Source organism: Pelodiscus sinensis, chromosome 4 (genome assembly GCF_049634645.1).
Source record: "Pelodiscus sinensis isolate JC-2024 chromosome 4, ASM4963464v1, whole genome shotgun sequence".
Classification (NCBI taxonomy): Eukaryota; Metazoa; Chordata; order Testudines; family Trionychidae; genus Pelodiscus; species Pelodiscus sinensis.
In genome coordinates this window covers 66,751,691-66,767,282 of record NC_134714.1, presented here as the reverse complement: position 1 = coordinate 66,767,282, position 15,592 = coordinate 66,751,691, and the positions used below count along the sequence as shown (strand labels likewise).

The 15,592-nt window shown below is 38.9% G+C and overlaps 2 protein-coding genes across 4 annotated transcripts in view; one reads left to right on the top strand and one right to left on the bottom strand.

Moving 5' to 3' along the window:
* The window catches only part of CDAN1 (codanin 1), a 67,431-nt gene extending 62,875 nt beyond the window's left edge, over nt 1-4,556 (top strand). Inside the window, exon 30 of one of the 2 annotated variants that reach the window (XR_012903454.1) lies at nt 4,324-4,556. The gene's annotated coding sequence lies outside the window, so the exon portion shown is untranslated. Of the gene's footprint in view, nt 1-3,626 lie in introns of both variants that reach the window. The other variant, XR_012903453.1, reaches the window with a different exon arrangement.
* The window catches only part of STARD9 (StAR related lipid transfer domain containing 9), a 130,723-nt gene continuing 117,386 nt past the window's right edge, over nt 2,256-15,592 (bottom strand). For both annotated transcript variants that reach the window (XM_006135403.4, XM_075927239.1), the window contains exons 26-34: nt 14,440-14,617; nt 11,924-12,070; nt 11,363-11,471; nt 10,545-10,687; nt 9,704-9,768; nt 9,402-9,607; nt 8,463-8,542; nt 4,817-4,975; nt 2,256-3,035 (exon numbers count right to left, since the gene is read on the bottom strand). In XM_006135403.4, coding sequence (XP_006135465.2) covers nt 2,934-3,035; nt 4,817-4,975; nt 8,463-8,542; nt 9,402-9,607; nt 9,704-9,768; nt 10,545-10,687; nt 11,363-11,471; nt 11,924-12,070; nt 14,440-14,617 — 1,189 coding nt within the window. In that variant the 3' untranslated portion in view covers nt 2,256-2,933. The remainder of the gene's footprint in view (nt 3,036-4,816; nt 4,976-8,462; nt 8,543-9,401; nt 9,608-9,703; nt 9,769-10,544; nt 10,688-11,362; nt 11,472-11,923; nt 12,071-14,439; nt 14,618-15,592) is intronic.

Here is a 15,592-nt window from a genome sequence, read left to right as displayed (position 1 = left end):
AGTTTGCCTGCCCCTCCCCTACAGGACATCTTGAAGTTTGAATAAGACTGTGTTATACTCCTGATTTCAGTATCTCAAAATTAAAGAGCTAGGCATTGAATTGCATGGAAAAAGCTATCTATGCACACACAATGTGAAGGAACTGCAAATGTCTGTTGCTATTTGCATTTTGTGTAGAGGTTTAGACTAGTTTAACTTCTATAATTTTTCATTTAGAGGTTATTTTATGGAAGGCCTATAGAAGAACTACTTTTACCATAAAATAATATATTTTAGGAAATAAACCAAAAAGCTTAAACTGAATTGTTTTTAATGACCATAGAGGGGCTAAAAATGTCTTGCTGAGTAGGGTTATAACATGCGAGCTGAGACAATGAATGTCGCTTGGGGTGTTTTCTCTTTTTTTTTTTTTTTTTTTTTTTTGGGTTAGAAAATGCCATTTATTGTGAATATGAAAATAGCAATCCTTGTTGCAAGCAAGATGGGATAAGAGATGGTACAGTATGATTGGTTTGATTCGCCATCATCAAAATCTACTGCTATGGTAGTAAAATATTGACAGGAAGTTTTCACCTAGTCTTGGTAACAAATACATGAACTAGCTTTTTTTCCCCACCTTCTAAACAAACCAATCCCACACATTAACAGTAGCATAAAATGTTATATTTGCAAAAGGAAACATTTGTATAAATAGGGCTATTTAGTATCAATTGACAATTATTAAAAAAGCTTATTAATTGGGTACCATTAAAAATAAAAATTAGCTTCATCAGCATATAAAAAACTTCAAAACAAGCATATATATAAATAACTTAATTTGTAAACATAGAAAAATCATATGCATTTATAAAAATAAACATCTGATGCCCTGTACAATAAGACATTATCCTTCATTAGGCACTGTCATTATGACCTCCTTGAGTCTTTCTAGATGTTGTTCCTGAAAAAAACTGCTTTGTCATTAACGGAGTGCCATGTCCAAAATAAAGAAAAACAAACAAACAAACCTTCAATTATGCAGAAAATATTTGATGGGTTACGTGAAGATTTCATACCTTTCCTTGTAGAGCTCCCATAAAATAGCTTATTGGTACTTCCCCAATTGCAATGTGGCATTTACTGCTGAGTTCTGGGACACTTACAGCCAGGAAAAATTCTGCTTTGTGCACTTTACGAAGTCCACACCAATTAACAAGTCCATGCACTGGCTTTTTTTTATTAGGAAGATGGATATTGGTTGTTACCCTTTAAATAGTGTAGCTTGGGGAGCATGGCATGTGGCTGAAACCTATTTCTGTTACTTGTTTTCTCTGGCAGATGGGTGATGTTTAATGAAATAAACTCAACAGCAGTGATGTATGTTGAGTAGGTGCGGAGAAATCAGTATTTTACGTAACTTCTCTGAACTGTTTGAGACAGATGTTTAGTTTACTAGGATTTATTCTGCCCACTGTAGGTATGTGTGTGCAACTTCAGAAGTAAGTAGATTACACAGGTAACCTCAAGGCAGACTTTAGTTCTAATTCTAAAGGTGCATTGGACTTGTTCTAGGGAAAAAAACATGGCTGATTTTTCTTAGTTGCCATGATAAGCGATGCAGCCTTTTGCTAAAGTTAATACTTGATATAGATACCCATTCATCACATTTAAAGTGCAGTACTACTTTGAACAATATTGAGCTTTACCTCTTTCAAGCAAAAAAAAGATGCCTTATCTTTGGCCATCTGCTCACTAATGTAAGTGGCCCTCTGCTATAGCAGTGTTGAAGAGTTTTACTCAAAATACAGATGAATGAAATGTAGCTCCTTACTTATTTTTAAAAGGATATCATGACCATGACACACACTTACAAGAGGGTTTTCTGTATATAAAGCTTTAAAGCTAGAGTTCCAGACAAAACACAGTTGGAGGTTTTTCTCCTACTCATGAGCTCATTTGGAATGCTGCAAGGTAACTATGAACAGGAGGGGCTTTGGATCTTAGCAACTGTCCCAGGCTAGAGAATGATATAGGTGAGAGAGCATGGAAACAATGGAACAGCTATCATGACAATATCTAAACATTTCATGTTTGCAGGATTTTAATTCTAGAAACAACTTGAATGGTCAGTTCTACTCCTTTTGAAAAAAAATCTTGCTTTAAAACTGACAGTTTGGTTTCTCCACTTCAAAGCACCTAATTCTGCATTGCAGTGTTGTGTAGTAGAGCAATAATAAATTGAGTCTCCTGAGGTGTGGTTGGTTTTTTTTTGCCACTTTTGTTGGATAGTGGCAGTCTGATCTACTAGATGGAAGTCTTCGTTCAATCTGGTGTAGAGTGACTGGTTGATCATGCTGATAACATTTTAACCCTGCCAAGATGAAAGAACTTGTGCAGATGGGAAAGCTGGCTTTATGTACAATGTTTATAATGAAGTCTCCATCCGTAAGCATCTTTGTTAGACGCTACAAGGAGCATTACACTAGTTTTGTTTCTCTGTGTAAGGGCTTGTACAAGGCTGCTGGCCATGATACACTCTCTCATCTTGGAGGAAAAGATTACCATTTGAAATGGTTTAACTGGCATTTTGCAGCCAACCAGATAGATGGTGACTATTTCCAAGGTGAAGGCTTTCTGTTTTTGCTGACAGTTTTTCTACAGGCAGCACTTCCAAGTACTGACCAGCAAGGGCAGGTACATCAGGAACACTTCCTTTTTGAACAGTAATTCTTGGAGCTGATGATCTTCCCTTGGTGTGTTTCAGGAGTAGCTTTGCACATGCCTGGGTAGCCTGTGGCTTTTCACATCCAGTTCTGAAGTGGGGCATGACTGAAAATATTTCTGAAGCCTAATTTTACTCTCTGAGAGGAGGATAAATAATTTCATATTTGTTTCCTGGTATTTAGTTGCTTTCTCCCACTGTAACAACATATCTGGTTTTGTGCCAGCTATTGTTAACTAGCAAAAAAATGTGCTAGCCTAGCAATCACCAGAGGCTGTCGCTTAGCAATGGAGCTCAGAAGCCTTGGAGGGATAGCTGGAGCGCCAAGATCGACCTGGAGAAATTAGAATAGAAGGGTTTTTGTGAGTCCTCTCAAGTCACACTATTTAGCCATTGGAAATAGTCTTAAGAGTATAAACACAGGTTGTTACACCTGTGGCAGCTTGTAAGAAATAAGCAAGTTAAGTGCAAACAAAGGTAAAGTGTTTAGCGTCAGATTCAGTCATACCACTAAAGTTGTCTGCCTACTCATACTGGTGATATATAAGAGCCAGTCAACTTTATCAATTACAGTGTTTAGGTACCATCTGAGCAAGTGTAATTTTGTGGTTTGATTTACAGCTTGTGATTTTAGTAGCTTAATCAGTTAGCGCCAACTTCATGAGAACAAGCTGCTCTGACAAACTATGCAAATGTAAGTGTATTGTATTTTACTATACTCTACAAACTGAAGCCCTCACTCATTGAAACTATATGGTACAGTGATTTTATATTAAAATATTTGAGTATTATACAATAGAGCAGCCAATTGGAAAATGGGGGTGAAAAATCCTTTTAAATAGAAAAAAGCTTCATTACATTCTATTTTATCTCTTAGAATAGTACTGTGTAGTAATGTTCTACCCTTTTACTTTTTAACATACAGGTGAAATAACGGGCTTAGTCTGGATTCTAAGAGCATAAGATTCCTGTACCACAGTTCTTTAAAATAAGTATCCTGTTGTGTCTCAAATACTCCCTGATTTGTTTCTCACTCAACTTGGCAACAGAGGATTGAGTTTTGGAGATCTTTGATTCCTTGTAGCTGGCTTAATAATACTAATTAGCTGGAGTTCTTTGTTGTAAGAATGGAAAGGGAGGGGGGAGAAAGGGAGGACTATGATGATTTTCCATTTCACTGGATCACGTTTACATTTGTTATGTCAGCTTCATTTATTGCCCCCTTGCTCTTGTGTTATCTCAAATGGTGGAAGCTAATTTTATCTTCACTAATTTGTAAACCTTCTACAGTGACCCCTCTAATTTGTCACCTCTCAGCAATGCCATTACATTGTCTCTGCTGTACCCACTTTCATCACCTGTCTCTGGTCCCTTTTCTGCTTGAGCTACGGGCTGAAATGAACACCATACTCTGAAAATAATACAATGCCATTATGCAAGACCTCAATCTCATTCTGTTTGATAGCTACAAGATAATACATAGAACTATTACTGAGATTGTTTACTTTCAGTTGCAGAGCCACACAAATTCTAGTTTGCATATAAAATCACCTTTACAAAAGGCTCTCAAAGCTGTTACATACCTAGGTGGTAGAAGGATAATTATTACACCTGTTTTACAGCTGGAATGACTGACACAGAGTGGAAACTATAACCTTGGCTTCTGGGACTTACTAGAAGCCATTACTTTTCTAACTTCAGACAGGTGGAACTTACTGGAGCGGAATACATTGCAAGTAGGTGTGCTAAGAGATGTAATGAGCAAAATCTATAGTTAAGGCACTGTCATGTATACCATATCATGTGTAAACCAGTCTTTAGATGCTGTAATATCAATAAAGGGGTCTGCCTGCTATGATGTAACAAGGTTGTTTCTGTACTACCTTAAATGCTGTTCTAAGATGTAGACTGGAACTTAAGTCTGCTGTGGTAGCAAACATGAGCTTAGTAATTGAACTTAGTATGATTTTAAAATGTCAGTTATAAGAACACTTGCAAAGTACTCATGCTAGTTTACTGGGACTAATGTTAATTAGGTGACATCAGAAAGTGCTTATACTAATCCATAGAGAAGTGAATGTAACTGAATGAAAACATTTGTATGGACTCTCTCACCTGTGCCATATAAATGACTCGAGTGATGTCTTTTCCATTTACTTGATCAGGTTCCAATATCCAAGCACTTGGCAGAATCTCCCCTCGTACTACTTCTTTACAAGGACGAGGCATGGACTCGTCATAGACTGACTGAATAGCTAAAATTGACAAGTTTTCCTGCAGATGGAAAGAGTGCCAAAAATTTTATTTAGAGCGGAGGAAATGAAGCTTGCAAACTTTTGAGGAACAATGAGTTACACAGGACCTGAGACAAATTCTGGTCTGAAATGCTGCTGCTATGTATTAGACCTGAGCAAAAGGTAAATGCCTTCGTCAACTCATGCCCATTTAACAAAAAATGCTCTGAGGTTTTGTCCCGTTACCTTGTGATGGGATTCCCTCCCTCTGGCTATAGGGAAGAAAAGTGACAATCTGTTTACACCATCAGGTAGCATTAGTTTATTGTAGGTGATTCAAAGTAGGTTAATCTCACAGGCTGCATGTAGAATGGCAAGTTTTTCTGCAAAAGCAGCCATTTTTCCAGAAATCTTGCCAACTGTCTACACTGGTTGCTTGAATTTCCGCAAGAACACTGACTGTCATGGCTCCTTCCCCACTCTGGCATGATAAATGCAGAAGTGGGGGCCAGCAAGTGTACCCCAAATCCTTATCTACCAGGCTTGGGTATAAAAATTCCCCCAAGATCTTAAAAACCTAGATCTTGGGAATAAAACTTCCGCTGCCACCACCCAAATGTTGATAAAGAAATCAGGGGAAAGATCATTTGGGAAATCTTACCCCTAAAATAAAAATCAAGGCACACAATTAACCACTGCCAGGTTAATAAAAAGAAAAGAAAGAACTTTTATTATTACAACAATATTCCTGTTGCAACCATAATGACTAGATAGGGAGGTAACAAAATATACTCATGGAGAAACTCCATGGGCCTAGAACTTAGTTACAAAGAAAAGCCAAAACATCTTTTAAACAGTGCCAGATCTCAGATCCCATACCCAATCCTTAAAACAATAAAACCTAACGAAACTGCCTAAACTTTACCCTACTTACAGAAAATGAGAATGGTGCCTTGGAGAGAGAGAGAGACATGCTTGTCCTTCTCTAGCTGCAGAGAACTCTCAGACAAAAAAGGAGAAAGGAAAAAACCCAAATTCCTTTGTCCCAGGTTGAAACTCCCTCCTACATTCCTACTGGTCACTCCACCTGGCTAGGTGTAGTTAACCCCTTAATCCCCAGGCTGCTGGCTAACCCTCATAATCATGACACTGACGATCTCATGTAAGATGGTCAGTGGTCTTGCAGAAATACTATGCTGCCCCTGTTCGGGCAACAGCTCTCTTGCACAAATGCTTTTGCGCAAGAGGGCCATTGTAGACAACATAGTATTGTTTTGCGCAAAAAAGCCCCGATTGCGAAAATGGCGATCGGGGCTTTCTTGCGCAAAAGCACGTCTAGATTGGCATGGACGCTTTTCCGCACAAAGTGCTTTTGTGGAAAAGGGTCCGTGCCAATCTCGAGGCTCTTTTCCGCTAAAAGCATTTGCAGAAAATCATGCCAGTCTAGACATAGCCTCAATGTTAGGCACAGTTGCCACACCAGCACTATAAAGAAAAAATCAGTGCTACATTTAAAAAAAAATCACCTATTCTCGGGTATCAATATTTACCTTTAACACTTGATTACTACTCTCAAACAAGTTTTTTATACAATGTGAAAGCAGAGGAGAAATATGGACAAGAAAGCCAATGTCTGATTAGCCTCTACCAGTTGCTTATAAATGTCTTGAGTCTCCTGCAGCTGAAATGTAGGCAAATAAAAATGTGCAACACCAAATCAGCTGTGCATCCTGGACTTCATTATACAGACGAGAGAATTTCCATTCATACATGTCAAAGCAAGATGAAAGCCAGGGTATTATCTAGACTAGATTTTAAAAACACCCTTTTGTTTCTATTGATGTTGTGATGGTCTTTTTTTCCCCTAGACCATCACCAGACTTTCTGAAATGGGGAATAACTTGTGATAAGCAGAAACAAAGGTATTGCTGATGAAAGGGACTCCTCAAATGTCCCAATTACAAACACAAGCTGACATCAAAAAGGTACATCATTTTCTATAGGACTCATACAGTAATATCATGGGTGTCCTGCAGCTTTGTAAGAATCCAGTAAGCTCTCTGACAGTTTCAGCAACTTACTTCCCACAATCTGAAAGCACTTGGGGCCTAGCTGCTGAATCTAGTTCTTATCCATATCATCTACTGGTAACAGCAAAAATGTAGATAAAAGTACAGTAACAGTTTCAACCATAGCATCCCTTGAAGCTATTTTAGAAATCAGCCTTTTTCTTTAAACAAAAATTTGTATTTTTATGTATATGAAAAACAAGGTTTCACTTTGAACTTAGATGAAGAGATCAGCTATTGCAAACTCTCAAAATGAGCAACACTATAATTTAGATACCAGTTCCTCTTGCAAAAGATTTGACTTTTTTCATTCTTCCTAAGTGGATGCTGGGGGGGTATCGTTAGAATAAGGGGCTGGATTGTGAAAACCTGTGGAGGACTTAAACAATTTATTTCATACTTCACTAAGCAGTTATACTTAATTACTTCTAGGCTTCTAAGTAAGTCTAGTTTTTTTCCAACCCCACTGACATATAATAAATCAGTACAGCACACCAGGAAACAGCTTACATGCAGTGAAAAGTTAGCTTGAAGGAAAGCGTGTATGCATACTGAGGGCTTGTTTACAAATTATTTTATAATTGATAAAATACCCTGTATTAAGTTTCATTCATTTAAGTTTATAAACAGCATCATATAAACTTAAGCTGCTTTAAATTTTATTAGTCAAAATAGCTAAAGTCAATGCTTTAACTAAATAACCTGAAATTCAATAAATTCCTGAGACAGGATATGGAGCAGCTGGACCATAATCACTCACAATGATCCCTTCTAACCTTGGAATTGTTGAAATATTACATGTTTTTAATTTACGTATTTTAATGGTTTCAGGGTGATTTTTTTCAGGCATTCATCACTTGAAATGTGTTTAGAGAAAATCTGCTGTATATCCAGCTAGATACACTGCTCTCTTTACTGATGTATTACATTCAGGTGTGAATACTGAAGCTTTTTGAATTACAGTACTATCGCTTGCATCTTTGCTGTAGCATCCTCCCTATGCTGGATTATTCCACAATCCCTGCTCCTTTAACAGAATTATAAAATTTTGAGAAGACTTTTAATGAGCAATGACAGTCCAGAAATTTAACTACTAAAACGCATCACCAGAAGACCATTATATAGACTATTCTGGTTGCACCCACAGGTGGGAGCTAAAACAAAAAAACAGACCATGGGCCTCATGTTGAGTAGCCCTGCTCTACTCACTCTTTCCAGAGCATTTTACATTCTATGTTATATCTCGCAATATAAGGAATCAGGTTAGAATGTGAGGGTCAGCATCTGAACTCCCAACACCAATAAGGACTCCAAAAGCACAGGTAAATATCTCTTCCCCTGTAATTCATTATGGTGTGCAACTGTGGGCCTTCTTTCCCCATACTCTATCATTTTCATGAACAGTAATCTTAAACAATTTATATTAGGCTGCATCTTAGCAAGTACTGATAAATTTACCTCTTTGGCCTCCACAGTGATGCAGCAGAAATCCCGTGGTTGCTTTAGGTAACACAATGAAGTTTCACTCACCAAATATACTGTAAGAAATTGGAGGGAAGAGGGGGAAAAATCACATTACAGCAACCACAGTGGCTATCTGCTTCTGAATGTTTTTAGAAGAAACTTACTCCTTGTCTACGCAATTCTCCAATGCCTTAAAGATTTATAAATGGCTGTATATTAACTTGTCCAAGCTGAAAAAAGCCAGCCCATTGCACCCCATCTCTACAGTTCCTGCCACTGGTGACTTGAGTTCGGAACTCTATCCAACAAATGTTGAGACAGCTGTGGATTAGAACTATGAGGGGAAAGCCATCTGCTTAAGAAGTCAATGCTGCTAAACTGTAAGGAGTCAAAAATCAGCTATTTAATAAGCCTTTTGTTACAGATTTATGCTTTCCTGCCAATGTCTATTTTCTCTGACAAAAGCCAGGCATGCTAGAGGTGGCAATATGCATTGTTGTAGCTTATTGTTTCTACAGAAGCTAGTAGATGACATTGAGCCAATAAAATACTGAATCTTTGGGGCATACTGACAATAAGATGAATTTTTAAAACACAAGTAATATTTTAAAGTAACATCTAGGCTTTGGCATTCCTCATTATGTCTGAGCTAAGGGTGAATCTTGCCTTTATTAAGAGTGTTTGAGCTTCTGTGGTCTCTTAGAGGTGTAATCAAAAGATCCTGGGTCTCTGAATCAAATTGGCATCATCTGAAGATCTGGACCTATATATACACATTATTAAAGTGACTATTTACCAAAGCATATCACTTCATATGTTTAGTTTATGAAGCAGATTTTCACTGAAGTTCTGTTTTTCTGTAGGGGATGATGACAGCTATGAACCAGTTGACAAAATTCCCCTTACCTAGAGCAATCCCAGCTGATAACTCACCCAGTTGAATATGGCTCGTTACTTTCTTGTGTACTCGAGATGTATTAATGGTTTTGTCATAAAGATGCCTTTTGTCAGGGTCTTTCACTATGCACCACACATTGGGAAGAGGTCTTTCAATCACTCCAGCTCCCAAAAACCCATGCTTAGTTGCTGATGGAAAGACTTTGTAATAAACCTGTACCTCTTTTTCTGTACACTGGTATCTAAAGGAAAAAAAACAAGCTCCAGATATTTGCACTAACACCAACAAAGAAGTGTGTTCAAGTACCATCCCCCCAAAAATTCTGACATATACTTACTTCCAACCTGCTGCTGCCTGGCAGTTGTAAAGGCTCCTCAAATTATTTGAACAAGCTGCCATCACCTTAAAAATAACAATTCAGAGATATAATCAAGGGAGAGTTGTGTGATCTAGATATTGTGTTCACCTGTCTTGCAACACAGCAGTTTGCTTCAGCCAGGCTGAAGAGCAAGTCCTAACTGTTTGGCTACATCTCGACTGGCATGATTTTCTGGAAATGCTTTTAACGGAAAAGTTTTCCATTAAAAGCATTTTCGGAAAACAGCATCTAGATGGGCAAGGACGCTTTCCCGCAAAAGCACTTTTTGCGGAAAAGCGTCTGTGCCAATCTAGATGCGCTTTTGCGCAAAAAAGCCCTGATAGCCATTTTCGCGATCGGGGCTTTTTTGCGCAAAACAAATCTCAGCCATCTACCCTGGCCCTTTTGTGCAAAAGTTTTGCGCAAAAGCGACTTGCCCGAACAGGAGCAGGATAGTATTTCCGCAAAAAGCACTGATTTCTTACAGTAGGAAGTCAATGCTTTTGCGGAAATTCAAGCGGCCAGTGTAGACAGCTGGCAAGTTTTTCCAGAAAAGAGGCTGATTTTCCGGAAAAACTGGCCAGTCTAGACACAGCCTTTATGTATGAATTGTGTGAGTACATCCAGTCACTCCACAGGAGAAAGGCCATAACTCCCCATTGCCTAGATAGTATACAATGATCTCCACTTCGAGCACAGCTGATGTTCTCTGTGACTGCAAACTTGGAGCCACAGATGTTCCTAACTGTGTGTTCTGGGAAGCCTGCTGCAAGCTCTATTAGGGGAAATAGAAATAAAAAATGACTGCTCATTTACTCACCTCTGTGGTAGCATTAGCCAAAACACGTCTGGACAAATCCTGGTATTCTTTTGTAGGAGAAGAATGGACTGAAAGAGTTCGTCCATGAGTGAATCTATGGCTGATGCTAGCACATGGAAATGGCATCTGAACGCTACTGCTCTCTGTAGAGGATGAAGAAGTTAGAGGAGAAATCTTTGAGAGGAAAAAATATTCTACTCAGGCTACTATATGTATATCTTCATCATTGTGGTACCCAAATACCTCACAGTAATACGTTAAGCAACATGACTATCTATAGAAGACCATCTACTCATAATTAAGTTGCAGTACAGTTTAAAGGGTTTTACTACATACATATTAGCAAAAGAACAGTGCACACAAGTCAGTGTTTGTGTGTATAATGCAATTTGCAAACCTACACTTGAAAATCTAGTGCAAACTTTGTTTGACGGCATTTATACTCCGCTCCTCTGGTTTGAATACATTGCTTTATTACCTCCATCAAAGTACTAACATAGGAATTGACTCCTATGAACCTCTGTTGTATAATGCCTAACAAATTGAGATTCTGTTCCATGACTGGAGCTCCTAACTTCTACAGAGAAGGAAATAATACACCACAATTTGGTTTTCAATGCATTCTATTTTGGACTCTGGACATTGGTAGTCAAGGTTGGTTTTTTTGGGGGTTGGTGTTTTTTTTTTTTTTGGAAGATGCATAGTAACAAGATACATTCAAAAATCTAGAATCAAATCAAATTTGGATGATTGCGTAGATTATAAATCTACACAGATTTATGATGTGGGCCCCAATTTAAGTCCCCCCCCCCACTTACCACAATTCTTATTTGTTTGTAGGTGCTCTAACACATAAAGTTGACTATTTCTAATAGCTGAGCGACCTCTTGTATCTCCTCTTGGGAGTTCTGCACTTCCAGGAGAAATCTGTAATGCAAAAGAGGGCAAAAATATTTCACACTGAAGACTAAGGAAAGAAGTTTGATTAGGTAATTTAATACCAAGATTATATCCTGAAACCTTCTTTACAAAGCTGATATCTACGTAGTAAGTTTATGGAAAACAGAGAAAGCTCTGGTCACTAAACTTTTAGCTAGTAAAATTGTTATAGTGGTGTCATTAACAGTAATGCACTATCTTGAAACAAGTCATACAAAGCTTGGTTCATATTAAAGAAGTGAGGACTATCATTTTAGTCATCTCCCCTTGCAGTTATAACATGGTGACCTGCAGTTATCAATAACACATACTTGGACTTTGAGAGCCCTGATGAACCATCAACCTTGCCTGAAATAAAGCCTGCTACTACATCCCTCTGATCACCCAAAAGTCAGAAAGGCATTACAGTTGCTCACAGGTTTTCAGTGACCTGCTCTTACCAGTGATTCCTGTTTGCTGAGCTTACTTGCAACATAAGTAGCAGCACTGCTGCTGTTATAACCAGATGTTGGGCCAGAGGAAAGACTGAGGCTGGAATCTGTACATAAAGTGCTTGTGCTTACAAGTGTCTTCAGCTTCGCTTCTTCCTGTAAAGGATGCCACATTATTATGAACATACTAGACAGCAGGAGTTGTCTACTGTCAATAGCACCTAGCCAAATAAATGACTACAGTAGCTCTGCCAAATGAAACCAATTTCCCATGGCTGAGCTATTCACATTACAAAAAATACCACCACTCCCTAGTATTAACAATTTCCCTAATAACCATAGACATGCAGGGCTGGAAGAGACTTCAAGAGGTCATTAAGTCCAAACCCCAACACAAGTGATGTCTGTCTAGCCTATTCTTAAAAAACCTTTGAGGGATTCAACAGCATCCTTTGGAATCTTATTCTAGTGACACAGAGTTTCAGGCCAGAAGGGACCACTAGATCATCGAGTCTGAACTGTGCTTTATCAGCCAAGAATTCCATCCAGCACCCTCATGCTAAATTCAATAACTTAAATGAGAGCACAGTATTACAGCCCTCTGGAAGCTGGACTGTTACATGCCACAGGCTGAGAATAGGAGGGGGGAGGTGTGCCAATGTTTGAGACCCCCCCACACACACATTGGCAGTGCTTAACTAACAAAGTAACAAAAGTTTGTCCTAATATTTAACCCAAATCTCCCTTGCCGCAGATTAAGCCCATTCTTGTTCTACCTTCAGTGGACATGGAGAACAATGGATCACAGTCCTCTTTTATAAACAGCCCTTTATGTATTTAAAGATTGTTGTCCGGTCCCCCACCCTAGTCTTCTCAAGACTAAACATGCCCAGTTTTTTAACTTTTCCTCACAGGACAGGTTTTCTAAACCTTTCATCATTTTTGTTCCTTTTTGGATTCTCTCCAGCTTGCCCACATCTTTCTTATGGTATGGGGCCCAAAATGGGACAAAACAGTTCAGCTGAGGCCTGACCAGTGCTGAGCACAGCGGGACAGTTACAGCGTGTGTCTTAAAATAAAACACTTGTTAATATACCCAGAATGATATTGGCCCTTTTCACAATAGCATCATATTATTGACTTGTTTTCACTTTGTGATCCACTGTAGCCCCCCCCCCCGCAATCTTTTTCAACCGTATTACCACCTAACCAGTTATTTCGTTTTGTAGCTGAGTGTTTGATTTTTCTTGTGTATGTGCAGTATTTTTCACTTCTTGTAAACAAGAAATTTACATTTCTTCATGGCATCAGTGACTCTCTAGGAACTGAACTAAGAGGGGAGTGGTCCTAGGCTGAAAAGAGAACCAGACTATGAAATTTACAACAGTGTATGGTGAAACAAAACCTCTGCTTGTTAAATTAGGCATTAGCTTGAATATTACTCTTATTTTCTTTTGTAACCCATCTGGACTTTTATGCATCATCACTTGCAACCACTTACAAATCTCTCTTTCTGTACTTAATAAACTTATTGTTTTATCATAACCAGTATGCGAGAAACTCCACTTGGGATAACAAGGCTGGTGCATATATTGTTTCCTTTCCTGAAATGACAGACTTTATATAAGCTTGCATTGTTCAGTTATGTGCTGGACAGTACCAGACACACATTTTTGGGGGAACAAGGCTGGGACTAGAGAGCTTGCAGATGCTGCCCTGTAGGTAATTCACTCATGAGTTTAGCTGGCAATGAATTTCTGTGCTAAAGGCTGTGTAAGCAGGTCAGAAGTGGCTGTCCTGACACTAAAGAAGTGTAAAGGCATCCCAGATTAGAGCGTTAAGGTGACACAACTGTTCAGTGGTCCATACTGGACTCTGGGGAATGTCTAAGAGGGTTACTGCAGGTTCTGTTCATAAGAAGTGACAAATTAGTTACTATAGGAAAAGTATGGTCACAAATAGGGCAAAGTGACCTGAAGGTAACATGGTACCATTCCAAAGTCAGACAAAACACCTCAACTAAACTCAAATGACCAAAGGGTGACAAAATACTAAACAAAGGGAAAGGGTAAATATACACACAACAGACTAGAGAGAAAGAGAGAGAAAAGTAGATTAAAAAGGATGGCGAAATATTTCCTTTTCATTTTGTCATATAGAATTCAACCACATTAAGCCTGTAATAGCAGAGTCACTGCATGCATTAATAACCAGTACTCATGGCTTACAGACATCCTCTCATACAGTGAAGGAAGCTTAGGGTCTTGGCATACTGATTGTCAACAAAATGACAGTATTGTACAAGGGTATTCACTAGCAGCGCCATCAGTAAATCAGCATGGAGCTGTTTGTTTTTAAATACGTTAGCAACACTATTCCTTATTACCTTTACCTTCTCAACAGGCAAAGTTAAAGAAAAAGATATGCCTTGGGGTTATTCACCATCGTTGTTACTTTAATAAAAAAAATTGCATTAACATGAGTCATACAGAAGGGTTCAGTAACTACAGTAATTTAATGCTCACCCTTTGTAGATGAGAAAATATTTGCTCCTGTATCCGTCTCTTTTCTTGCTCAGCTCTCTCTCGAAGTTTGTCCCTTGCTCTTGCAATTTCAGTCTTGGCCTCCTCTCGTGCCCTCTGATAGTCTCGGAGTAGCAGCTCAATCTCTGAGGGATGCTGTCTCCTCTTTGGTTCTTGAACTCTAAAGATTGGGGATGGGGAAAAGACACACCAAGAAATGTCTGCCGCTATGCCATGGGACAATGATCAAGAATCACAGAAAGAGTTGCTTTCTTTCAATACGGAACAAGGAACTTATAAGAATAAAGAAAACAGGATTATTCTTTAAAAAAGACCGTCACTCCCTGTTTCATGGAAGAGCTTCTGACTAGCTTCTCTCCTCCCTGCTGAACATTTAAAGAAAAATGAAATCATGGTCACCTCAGGCTTTATTTAAATACAATATCTCCAATACGTATAATTATGCATGAAGAAAAATTGTATCTGCAGCAGCAACAAAACTCAATAATGCATGTTCTACTGAAACAACCACCCCATCTAATCCCTATTGCCTCCCTCTTGCTCCTTGTCTAACTCCTCACTCCCACCCTCCCATACACATGCCTCTAATTCTCTCTCTTTAACGGGGGACCTGGAACTCCTATGGTAAATCAACTCAGTGACCACCCAGACACAATCTTCTCATAGGGATACACAAAGCCTTGGAACGAGTTGCGTGACCCGCTGAATCACCACATTCACATTACATTCCCTCATACAGTGAATGAAGGAAATTACACTATGTTCTAAATATCAATAAACTTGGGTGCTGTCAGAACAGTGGGAGAAAGTAATTCCAGAGTGTAAGGCCTCTCTATTGCTAACCCTAGGCCAACTTGTTTGAATTTGGAGACTGCCCTGGCTGACCTCACATCCATTAGGTTTGGAAATTGGATTCAGGGTACATGTCTAGTATTTATCACAGAATACTGACACCTCTGTGACATCCTATTAACACAGGGTTTCCCAACCTATGGGTCGGGACCCAAATATGGGTCACCATTACATTTCAGAAGGGTTGCCAAGTGTCTCCTCAGGTGGCTCTGTGCCCACCCCTCCCCCCAGTTTTTGAATTGCCTTGGGTCACCAAATCTTCCTGAATTGTCAAAATGGGTCC